The 12323-nt window shown below is 42.8% G+C and overlaps 1 protein-coding gene across 11 annotated transcripts in view; it reads right to left on the bottom strand.

The window, feature by feature from the left end:
* Positions 1-12323, bottom strand: part of PTPRE (protein tyrosine phosphatase receptor type E) — a 318077-nt gene that overhangs the window by 55018 nt on the left and 250736 nt on the right. For all 11 annotated transcript variants that reach the window (XM_033941674.1, XM_033941670.1, XM_033941667.1 and 8 more), the window contains one exon: positions 2270-2405. In XM_033941674.1, the coding sequence (XP_033797565.1) occupies positions 2270-2405 (136 nt within the window). The remainder of the gene's footprint in view (positions 1-2269; positions 2406-12323) is intronic.

Here is a 12323-nt window from a genome sequence, read left to right on the forward strand (position 1 = left end):
TCCTCAGCCCTAGAGACAAAAGGGTAGACTAAGCCCAACGCTCCCACCCTCTTCGTGTGCTGCACAGCAGTGATGCATGGGTGCTCTTCTGGCATCCAACAAGAACAAATCTGCCATGAATTAGGGGTAAAGGAGCCTGAGGACTCCATCTCTGCCAGTACTGAGGCAAAACGAGGCCTTGGAGGATTTGGAGAACTTTGAAAGAAAAATTTGGAAATCCAAGATAGTCACCATAGTAGCATTTTGGCACTAAAAAAGGCTCAAAAATGACTTTACTAAAAGTAAAAAAAAAACAACAACCCACCAAACCCAAAAATTCAGAAAACAGGATTTTAGAGGTGGGAGACCCTATAGGATGTGGCAGAAACCTTCAAAAATAGGTTTTCCAGACATCCCCCCACCCCACCAATTTTGCCCGTAGGATGTAATAGCGTTACTCACTGACATATGCTCTGAAGGTGCTGCAGCCTGCCTCATCTCTAAGAAGTAGCTGGATTTGGAAGAAGAATCCCAGCCTCAATCAGCCATTCCTCCAAATGCTGAGACCTTCAGGCTGCCAGTCGGATCAAAGTTGAACTGATCCTCAACCCCCACAAAACCACGCACATGAAAGGGGAGGAGGCAAAATCACAGCCGGCACCCTGAGGAGCCCCGCTGAGCCTCCTGCGGACGCCTAACAGCCTGCGCTCAAGGCCCCTGTGATTCAGTAGGCAAGCTAAACTACTAGGGATACGGATATGAGTTCCAAACAGTTTTCTGCAGGCTGGCCAAACAGGTCCCCAAGGGATTAACTTGCCAGCTGCAGACCCAAGTCTGCTTATTCTCCATGCAGGCAGAGCTTTCCCCCGCACTGGGGAGCTCTGGTGCACCAGTAGCCACAAAAATTGCAAGAATATACTGAGAATCACTAATAATAATACCCTAAGCGCGCATGAGCACTCCTACCTGCGTGTTCCGTGATCCATAGGTCCATGGCAGGTAGGAGTGTGCATGCGCATTTAGGGTTCTATTAGCTTGGGAGGAAATTCCCAGGGCTTCCGGAGCGCAGAGGGGAGGCAGTAACAGAGGTGGCGAAGGAGAAGCAGCGGCACTGGTGTCAAGAGCAGGAACTCTGAGGGTAGTGCGACCGAGAAATTGCCGCGAGGCGACGGGTGTCGGAGGAAGAGGAGCAGCAGCACTGGCGGCAGGAACAGGAACTCTGAGGGGAGTGGGACTGGGGAATTTCTGCGAGGCGACGGGTGTCGGAGGAAGAGGAGCAGCGGCACTGGCGGCAGGAACAGGAACTCTGAGGGGAGTGCGACCGGGAAATTGCCGCGAGGCGACGGGTGTCGGAGGAAGAGGAGCAGCAGTGGCACTGGCGGCGGCAGCAGGAACTCTGAGGGAAGTCAGGGAGGGAGGTAACAGGAAGGGAGGCCTACTGCTAGACAGGGGGAGCAAGGAAGAGGTGCTGCTAGACAGGGGGAGAGGTAAAAGGAAGGGAGAAGGCCTACTGCTGGACAGGGGGAGCAGGCAAGGAGTGGTAGTGGATAGCCTAGGAAAGAGAGAAAAAGAAAGGCAGACACAGAAAGCGGCAAGGGAGAGACAGACAGAAAGCAGCCACATCTATTCTAGCACCCGTTAATGTAACAGGCTTAAAGACTAGTAATAAAGTAATTTAAAGAGCAGATCAGAAAGACACCTTCTGGTTTGTGTGCAGAAGGTGGCAGCAGAACCCTCTGGAGAAGGAGGAGTTGAAAACCTGGAATGGATTCCTTCTATACAGCTTGCAAGAATGGGGAGAATACCCTACTGTTCAGAATGACACACCTATTGCACTAGAAATTAATTTAGGTACCTAACTTGGTGGGTGCACCAATCTAGGAACCTACCAGCAGGCGCCGTTTATAGAATCAGGGCCTAAGGTTACAGCAGTTAGAAGCACAACTGCAGATTAGCACCAATTATAGCTGATTATTGGTTTAGTGCCAACTGGTGCCTAATTTATCGATTGTTATGTGTTTATCTGGCATTATTGTATAAGCTGCATGTGCAAATTTGCAAGCTATCCGCAAAAATATGCATGCAAGATCATAGAAAGAAAGGGTAATAATTTAAAAAAATCAGCAAAATAAATTAAAGAGTTAAAACAATACAAAATAAAAATTTACTGTAGAAACACTGTGGCATTTGTCATCCTGGAAACTGTGTGTAAGCTTCCTTCTAATGATACTTTTGTTAACAGATCAATACTTAGAAAATAAGCATTCTCTCTCTCAGTCATTGTACTTACATCAGTCTGCACCATCTGTGGACGCTGATTTCGGATTCTTGAAACAAAGTCAAAGACATCAACTTTCTGTTCGGCATGCATCATATCGATGATAGCATCTATAAGTATAAAGGTACCCGTTCGACCCACGCCAGCGCTTCCAAAGAATGAAAAAAGGGAGAGATTAAGAATTTAACTTTGAACGTACAATAAAAATTCTCAAGAGGGCAATTTTCATTATGTATTCTTCTTATATATTAGGTAGATTGCAATATATAAGCAACAAATAAAAGTTGAAAACTTGCAACATTTAGCAGATTTTCAAAAGCAAACTTCCCAGGTAGATTCTCGTTGAAAATTTGTAAAAAAAGTTACATGGGTGCAAATTTGCCCATGTATCTTGTTCCTGCTACATACAGGTATGTGGCTTGAGCTATGTGTCACTAAATTTGCATATATGTTTGAAACAAAAGATAGCTACTGAAATTATATGTGACTTTTTTAAACATTCAACATTTCCACATATCTTCTTGGATCATCGGAAGTAACGCAGTAATCCTTCATATCCTTTTAAAGAAAGACTGCTTAGATCGTCATCGATCCTTTAGTTTTTTCTATTTTTCTTACTTTAATTTATTTAATTAACTTACCCTCTCCTTTACTAACATGTAGCTCGGGTTTTAGCGCCAACAGTGGCGGGAACGGCTCCGATGCTCACAGAATTCCCATGAGCGTCGGAGCAGTTACCGCCGCTAAAACCCGAGCTACGTGTTAGTAAAGGAGAGGGTAAGTTAATTAAATAAATTAAAGTAAGAAAAATAGAAAAAACTAAAGGATCGTTGACGATCTAAGCAGTCTTTCTGTAAAAGGCTATGAAGGATTACGGCGTTACTTCCGATGATCCAAGAAGATATGTGGAAATGTTGAATGTTTAAAAAGATCACTTACAATTTCAGTAGCTATCTTAGATATTAGTGTGATCACTGAATTAACTAGACATATAGAGTGCTTTGAAACTTAATTCTATGCATGTATTTTTCTCCTCTAACCCAGCTATACTTCCTGAACTACCTATATTTTGAGCTCAGATAGTTATACTTAAGTCACTCCACTGAGAACAATTTCCACATCCTTTCAACTAGCAGCTTAGCTAGCCAGATAAATCATTTTGAAAACAATGGGAATTTTAAAAGGCTTTCTGGCAGTTAAAATCATGCATTGTGGAAGTGGGAAGAGTAGCCTAGTGGTTACAGCACAGGGCTTGACACCTACTGCTGCTCCTTGTGATACTGGTTGATGGACAGATGCCAGAGGATGGTGGTTAATGGAATTCGCTTGGAGAAAGGAAATGTGAGTACTGGAGTCCCTCAGGGATTAGTGTTGGGGCCAATCCTGTTCAATATGTTTGGGAAGGACAATGCCGAAGGGTTAGAAGGTTTGCCTTTTTGTGGATGATAACAAGATTTGTAATAGAGTAGACACCAAGGAGGGAGTTGAAAACATGAAAAAGGATCTGCAAAAGTTAGAGGAATGGTCTGATATCTGGCAACAAAAATTCAATGCAAAAGAAGTGCAGAGTAATGCTTTTGGGGATTAGAAATAGGAAGGAACTGTATGTGCTGGGTGAGAGGCTGACATGCACGGATGGGGAGAGGGACCTTGGGGTGATAGTGTCGAAATATCTAAAGGCAAAGAACCAGTGTGACAAGGTGATGGCTGTTGCCAAAAGAATGGTAGGCTTTATAGAAAGAGACGTAACCAGTAGAAAAAAGAAGGTGTTGATGCCTCACTTGGAATATTGTGTTCAGTTTTGGAGACCATATCTGGCAAAGGACATAAGAAGACTTGAAACGGTCCAGAGAAAGGCGACAAAAATGGTAGGAGGTTTGAACCAAAAGACATGTGAGGAAAGGGTCATCAAGGAACTGAAAGGGACCATAACTGAACTGCTTCAACTAATAGCCAATCTGTCGATCAAATCGGGAAAGATTCCGGAAGACTGGAAGGTGGCGAATGTTACACCGATCTTCAAGAAAGGTTCGAGGGGAGATCCAGGGAACTACAGACCGGTGAGTCTGACCTCAGTATCGGGAAAGATGGTAGAGTCACTGATAAAGGACAGCATCATTGATCACCTTGACAGACACGGGCTGATGAGGACCAGTCAGCACGGTTTTAGCAAAGGCAGATCATGTTTGACGAACTTGCTGTACTTCTTTGAGGGAGTAAACAGACAGATAGACAAGGGTGATCCGGTCGACATTGTATATCTGGATTTTCAGAAGGCGTTCGACTACTTCGGAAAATTGCAAGCCATGGAATTGAGGGTGAAATACTTACGTGGATTAAAAACTGGCTGGAGCATAGGAAACAGAGAGTGGGGGTAAATGGACAATACTCGGACTGGAAGAGCATCACCAGTGGGGTGCCGCAGGGCTCGGTGCTTGGACCTGTGCTCTTTAACATCTTTATAAATGATATAGACATAGATACGACGAGCGAGGTGATTAAATTTGCGGATGATATGAAGTTATTCAGAGTAGTAAAGATGCAGGGGGATGGCGAAGATCTGCAATGTGACATAATCAAGCTCGAGGAATGGGCATCGACATGGCAGATGAGGTTCAATGTGGATAAGTGTAAAGTGATGCATGTCGGTAACAAAAATCTCATGCACGAATACAGGATGTCAGGGGCGGTACTTGGAGAGACCTCCCAGGAAAGGGACTTGGGAGTTCTGATCGACAGGTTGATGAAGCCGTCCACACAATGTGCGGCAGCAGCAAAAAGGGCAAACAGAATGCTAGGAATGATAAAGAAGGGGATCACGAACAGATCAGAGAAGGTTATCATGCCGCTGTACCGGGCCATGGTACGCCCTCACCTGGAGTACTGCGTCCAGCACTGGTCGCCATACATGAAGAAGGACATGGTACTACTCGAAAGGGTCCAGAGAAGAGCGACTAAGATGGTTAAGGGGCTGGAGGAGCTGCCGTACAGCGAAAGATTAGAGAAACTGGGCCTCATCTTCCTCGAACAGAGGAGATTGAGAGGGGACATAATCGAAACATTCAAAGTACTGATGGGGATAGACTTAGTAGATAAGGACAGGCTGTTCACCCTCTCCAAGGTAGGGAGAACGAGAGGGCACTCTCTAGTTGAAAGGGGATAGATTCCGTACAAACGTAAGGAAGTTCTTCTTCACCCAGAGAGTGGTAGAAAGCTGGAACGCCCTTCCAGAGGCTGTTATAGGGGACAACACCCTCCAAGGATTCAAGACAAAGTTAGACAAGTTTCTGCTGAACAAGAACGTGCGCTGGTAGGGCTAGTCTCAGTTAGGGTGCTGGTCTTAGACCAGAGGACTGCTGCGTGAACGGACTGCTGGGCATGATGGACCACTGGTCTGACTCAGCAGTGGCAATTCTTATGTTTTTATACCCTAGAGGAAAAGAAGGATAGGGGAGATATGATTCAGACGTTCAAATACTTAAAGGTATTAACGTAGAATAAAATCTTTTCCAGAGAAAGGAAAATGGTAAAACCAGAGGGCATAATTTGAGGTTGAGGGGTGGTAGGGTCAAGAGTAATGTTAGGAAATTCTTCTCTATGGCTGATGCCTGGAATGCGCTACTGAGGGAGGTGGTGGAGAGGAAAACAGTGACAGAGTTCTAAAAAGCATGGTATGAACATAGAGGATCTCTAATCAGAAAATCTTTGAAAATGACCCCGTGGTATTAGTACATGCGCATATTTATACCAGCTCTTTGTTATACACAAATTTCCTAGCTCATTTTACACAGATGAACACTTGTTTTTATTTGAATATCTATGCAAGGTTAAACTGCCACAAACCCATCCACTTTTACTTGAGTAGGACAAATTAATGTGCATACAGACTGTATGTGTAAATGCATATAGTCCAGGCACAGAATTTATTTGGATTTTGCTCACACCTGAGGCAATGAAAACATAGTAAATAACGGCAGAAAAAGACCCGAATGTCTGCCCAACCATACACGCTCTATAAATTAATAATTTAATTTCAATGGTCCTTTTTTCTTAGCTATTTCTGAGCCAGAGCTCTGCCCGGTAGTGTGCTTAGGTTCTATCTACTGGAGTCTCCGTCAAAGCTCACTCCAGCCCATCTAAACCATCCTAGCCATCAAAGCCCTCACCAGCCCGTCCTCAACAGAATGTCCATATACAGACCGTGCAAGTCTACCCAGTACTGACCTTAGTTCTTCAATATGTACTAAGGTCAATATATATATATGGATCCAAAAAGGGAGTGTGACCATGGGTGGACTGGGGACTTTCCTGGAAATTATGCACAGTTTTATAGAATATAGAAGATCTGCATGCAATTTAGGCATGATAATTTACACCAGGCTTTGCTCTGTATAAATCCTCACGCCTACAATTGGGCATGGATCCCAGCGCTAAATGCTATTATATAAATGGCGCCTAACTTTAAATGCAATTTATAGAATAGTGTTTAGTGCAAAATTTTATCAGTGCAGATTTTTCAACACCATATACAGAATCTAGCTCTAACTGCTTGTCAAATACCACCACCTAGAGAGGTGTAGCTAATAGCTTTATGTTAACCGCTTTATTACCAGTTACATTAACAGCAATGTTAACTACCTCACATTAAATGTAAGGCACAGTCCCTGCCAATTCAACCCCCTTTCTAGGTTAGCTGCCTAGCATGAGAATTACTGCATTAAGGCTTCTCTCACTGCTCAAGATCTCCCAGTGACCTTGAATAGGTCACTTAATCCTCTATTGCCTCAGGTATAAGTTCAGATTGTAAGCCCCCTCGGGACAAGAAAATGCCTACTGTACCTGAATGTAACTCATTTTGAATTACTATTGAAAAGGTGCAAGCTAAATCTAAAATATTAGCAAGGGACCACTTGGTAAATAATCACCTATGCTGCAATTTGTATTTTGACCTTCTGTTGACATTCTTAAACTGTTTTGCGGTGGCATTTCTCTTTAGGATGCCACCAGAGCTTTTTTAAATTCCACTGATTGCACTGTACTTTGTTGCTTGCATCCCAGGTTGTACTATTAGTCATTTTCAACTGGAAAGTTTAGGAATACGGGAGGTAAGTCAAAATGAGATAAATAATTGTTGAAAGAATCAGTAGACCGGATTGCAACTAAATTCCTGATTTCCATTCCTGCGATTTTGTATATATACTTTATTTTTCTTGTTTCTTCTTCCTCTGTAACAGGAATAAAAGATTCACATTTGAATGCTTATAACATTAAACGTGAAGAATGATAGTATTTTATTTAACTGGTGATTTAGAGCAGGCATTGCTTTAAGTCATTGCTTGTCTCACCACAACCACTAGAGGGGGTACAACTGTCATAAATCACTAACCTGCTCAGAGCTTTCAATTGTCCCATTAAGAGGAAAAGGGCTTGGCATCCTGTGTTTAGTGCTACAAAATCTTCTCATTCATTCTTCCATTCTTTTAAATTTGTAACATCATACTGATAAGAGTATCACTTTAGAATTCATGAAGATTAGCAGGTTGATTACAATCCTGACAAATACACTGTACCACTTGGCATCAACAGGGGATGAGCTTAGTAAGCAAAGTAAACTCTCAGAATCCCAGTGGAAAAAAAAGGTTTCGTTATGTCTCTTTCTGTTCTAAGAGAGATTAATCCAACAGCTCCCTTGCATTCTCAGGAGATAATTTTATAAGCTGCACAATAGCACTGAACCAGCAGAAATATGTACTCTAATACTGCCTGTGGGGTATACATATGCTACTGACATATAGGATTAAATTCTACAGTATACTGTATATGGTGCTGAAAATAGGCACAAATCAAAATGCATGCTAAAGTGCTATTCTATAAATGGGCACCGTTTATAGAATATGCTGAGCACTGGAATCCGTGGCAAAGTTTTACAATTTACACGCATCTCTTTATAGAGCATGCCCAAAAAGATGCGCACATAAATTCTTATTGTCAATTAGTGCCGATAATTGATTGTTACTGCTGACTGAGCGTACGATTTGTGGCATCTTCACAGCGTTCTTTTAGACGGCGTTGTGCAATTGCTAAAATCATTGTTGACGGTTCATTATTTCACGGATTTGAGATTGAGATGTTGTAGGCATTGATGCATTTGTGATCACTACACTTGGCAATTTTTGACTTCTGAGGCAGGCCTATTGGTCAAAACATGATTCATAAGAACATAAGAATTGCCGTTGCTGGGTCAGACCAGTAGTCCATCGCGCCCAGCAGTCCGCTCACGCGGCGGCCCCCAGGTCAAAGACCTGTGCCCTAACCGAGACCAGCCCTACCTGCATTCGTTCTGGTTCAGCAGGAACTTGTCCAACCTTGTCTTGAATCCCTGGAGAGAGTTTTCCCTTATAACAGATTCCGGAGGAGCATTCCAGTTCTCTACCACTCTCTGGGTGAAGAAGAACTTCCTTATGTTCGTAAGGAATCTATCCCCTTTTAACTTCAGAGAGTGCCCTCTCGTTCTTTCTACCTTGGAGAGGGTGAACAACCAGTCTTTATCTACTAAGTCTATTCCCTTCATTATCTTGAATGTTTCGATCATGTCTCCTCTTTTCAAGGGAGAATAGGCCCAGCTTCCCTAATCTCTCACTGTATGGCAACTCCTCGAACCCCTTAACCATTTTAGTCACTCTTCTCTGGACCCTTTCGAGTAGTCACTGAACTATTTCTTTGTGGTACAATTAAGGTTGCTCATTGATATCATTTTTAGTGCCTACTGATTTATTGGTCTACTCCATTGTTACTCTGTCCACGTGATTAACCACAAAGTACAAATTCTTCAGGGTTTGGGGGTTTTGTGGTTTTTTTTTGCTGCATTCCTAGTCCTGGCTAGCCTGGGAAGCTATGAACTTAACCCAGGAATCAAACACAGGGATCTTTGCTAGGCAGTGCATAATGCTACCTTTTGAGTGACATAGCGAAGCCCTTGATCTTGTTAAGAGAGCTCTTTTGTGTTTCCTCATGGACAAGGGTTCAGAGTAAAAAGGAGGGTTAAAGGATCATTCTTACCCATCCTGTGGGGAAGGAGTGTATCTTATCAGTGCTGGGTCAAGATCCTGCTGAGTCAAGGGAAAGATTCAGAGAGCCGGGAGAGAACGCTGGATGCCATAAGACTGGAATGGGACCCAGTAGTGGATGAGACACCATGACGATTGGAAACAATTTTGAGAAAAATTTTAGGCTCCCTTTTTATAGGCCGATTTACTGGGGATTTGGAGGCAAGTCTTAATCTGTACAGAAAAGTTCCAGCTACAAGTGTTCTTTCTCTAATAATAAAGAGGAGGGCCAGGCCTCTTCCACACAGTCTTTGGATTGCAACCCTGAAGTTAATTCTTAAAGGGATCTCCAACGTTCTCATTTGCCTTATCCTATTAAGAGCATGTCTGAAGGCCTCCATTATTGATACAATCTGTTCTAGGGCTTTGGTCCTAGTGTTAAATATTGAACAAGTTTGAAAAAGGAAAAGCAGGTAAATTCTATTCTTGGGTGACCATCCAGATCTAAGTAGCATGAATTATAGACAAGGAAGAAAGACATTCTAGAATAGGCTACTAAAGGAAGAGATAAAGATGCACAGTGCTTTATCAGCTATTAATGTGCATGTCTGTTTCTGGACAGAAAACAATATCCCTGGAAGTGAGAGTAGGCAAGTACAAGAACATAACGCTAATAAAGGGATTTATGAGCTTAAACTAATTCAGTTCAATCCAGTCTGGTTATACAGTATTTCTAAAATACTTAAAAACATCTCACAACAATATATTAAAAAATGATATAAACAATAAATAAAAAATAGGATATAGGCTCTCAGATTGACATCCTACCCATTTCAGAAGATTGCTAAAGAAAAAAGGAGTAATAGGATGATTATAGAAGTATCATAATCTCATTATTCAATAAAATTTAATAATTGCCCAAATGATTTTTGGTCTCTTAACTTACCCCCTCTTCTACGAAACTACGGTTTTTAGCACAGAGAGCCGCACTGAATGCCCCGCGCTACTCCCGAATAGTAATATTCAGTGTTTAAAAAGAGACTTTTATGTCAAGATATAGTAGGCCAAAAATCGTTTTTGGATGATAAGATTAAGGGCTCCTTTTATCAAGGTGTGGTAGGCGGTTAATGCGCAGAATACCATACGTTCAACCGCCTGCCACGTTAGTCGCTAACGCCTCCATTGACTAGGTGTTAGTTTTTTTGGCTTGCCACAGGGGTTAGCGTGTGATGAAATGTCCAACGCGCTAACCCCCGTAGCGCACCTTGATAAAATGAGCCCTAAGTTAAGAAACAAAAAATCATTTGGGCAGTTATTAAAGCTTCTTGAATAATGAGATTATGATACCCCTTTTTTTCTCTAGCAATATACAATAAATAAAGCATAATAAAATTAAATACAGTATAAACACTATATATCAAGAATGGAAAACCAAACAAAAACTTGCTCGGTCAATATTTACAATGATTTAAATGGGCAGGAGAGGCTCCTGCTGGCTAGAAAGTGCTGATCCCCTTTCCTCTCCCCACCCAGAATCCCCCTCCCTCTCTCCCACTCCTTTAAACATACAGTCCTCCTCCAGGATTGCTGTGGGCCATCCTGCTCGATCCCTGGTGGTCTAGAAGGAAATGAACAGCAGCAGTGTATACTCATTCCTGCCAGCAGCAGTGTATACTCATTCCTGCAAGATCTCTGTGGGCCCACCTGCCTGATCCCTAGAGGTTTATCAGGAAATGAGCAAGAGCAATACCCATTTGCAAAAAAGATCAACTAAGGTCAACATGATTTTCTTGGAGGAGGGCACTACTGCACGTTAATTCTGCAAAATAGAGTGTCCATGTTTCTGACCTCATAGGCAATGTATGAGTGCATAAGCTGCATTTCCCTAGTTCTGTGCCAGTTATCGTGTAATTTAACAATTACCTTTAATTTTTGATTTGCTCACATAATTGTAAAATGAAAACTCAAGGCTTATGAAAAACTGACTCTGTGTGGTGTACTTCTCCCGCTATTGATGACTTCTCAACTGCTCAGAGTTTTGTCAAGAGTCGCTTGTAGCCTCTGATCCACGAGTCTCTGTACCAGGACCTTTAGGGACCCCTGAGGAAGATAGTTTTGTCGAAACACAGAACGTGTTGGGTCCACAGTCCCCAATGGTTTGGGTCCTATATATTTCTTTTCATGGATTATAAGATTGAACTTTTAATAAAGCCTGCAACTTGATCATCTTCTCCACAGTGTCTTTGGTTTTATCAGATTTTTTTTATTTTTGTGGAGTACTTAAGGTTAACCTTTTGGTTGTGTCCTCAGTCTTTCCCCTCACTCAAAATAATGATTCTGTAAGGATCCCACATATCTCCTTGTGCTAACGCCAAACAGATAGATTTCCTTCACTACAGCTTAAACTTGAATTTATATCTACTGTTGAGCCACTTTCTCGAATGCATTTGTCTATTTCATATGAGTGACCATGAGGATGTAAGTGATAAGAGATTCACATACCCACTGGCATAGTAAGAGGAGTGTGGGCGCGGTCTTTGTAAAGGGCGCAGGGATCTGTCCTCCTCTCCGCCCTCCCCTGCCGCACACGTGCACCCCTACCCTTTCTTTGTACCTCTTAAATTTTTCCTGCGTGAGCAGCATTACGAATTTGCTGCCCGTGTCGGTGTCGCCTCTCTCTGATGTCACTTCCAGGTCCCGCACCTAGATAGTGACATCAGAGGGATAGCCGACACAATGCGGGCAGCAAGTTTGTGCTGTTGCTCTCGCCTGGAAAATTAAAAAGGTATGGGGGAAGGGAAGAGAGGCGGGCAGGCCTGTGGCGGAGGGGGGGGGGGGTCAGGAAAGCGCAGGGGGCAAAGAGGGCAGGGGAGGGGCATCACTTACCCTCGTTACACCTCTGCACACACCTAACAAAAGTAACATTTCAGGACCTGAAGAATTTACACTGTGCCCATCATTTTCATGCCCAACTCTGAATGTTATTGTTACAGGTACAGCATACACTATCCCAAGTGTAA

This window comes from Geotrypetes seraphini, chromosome 4 (genome assembly GCF_902459505.1).
Source record: "Geotrypetes seraphini chromosome 4, aGeoSer1.1, whole genome shotgun sequence".
Classification (NCBI taxonomy): Eukaryota; Metazoa; Chordata; class Amphibia; order Gymnophiona; family Dermophiidae; genus Geotrypetes; species Geotrypetes seraphini.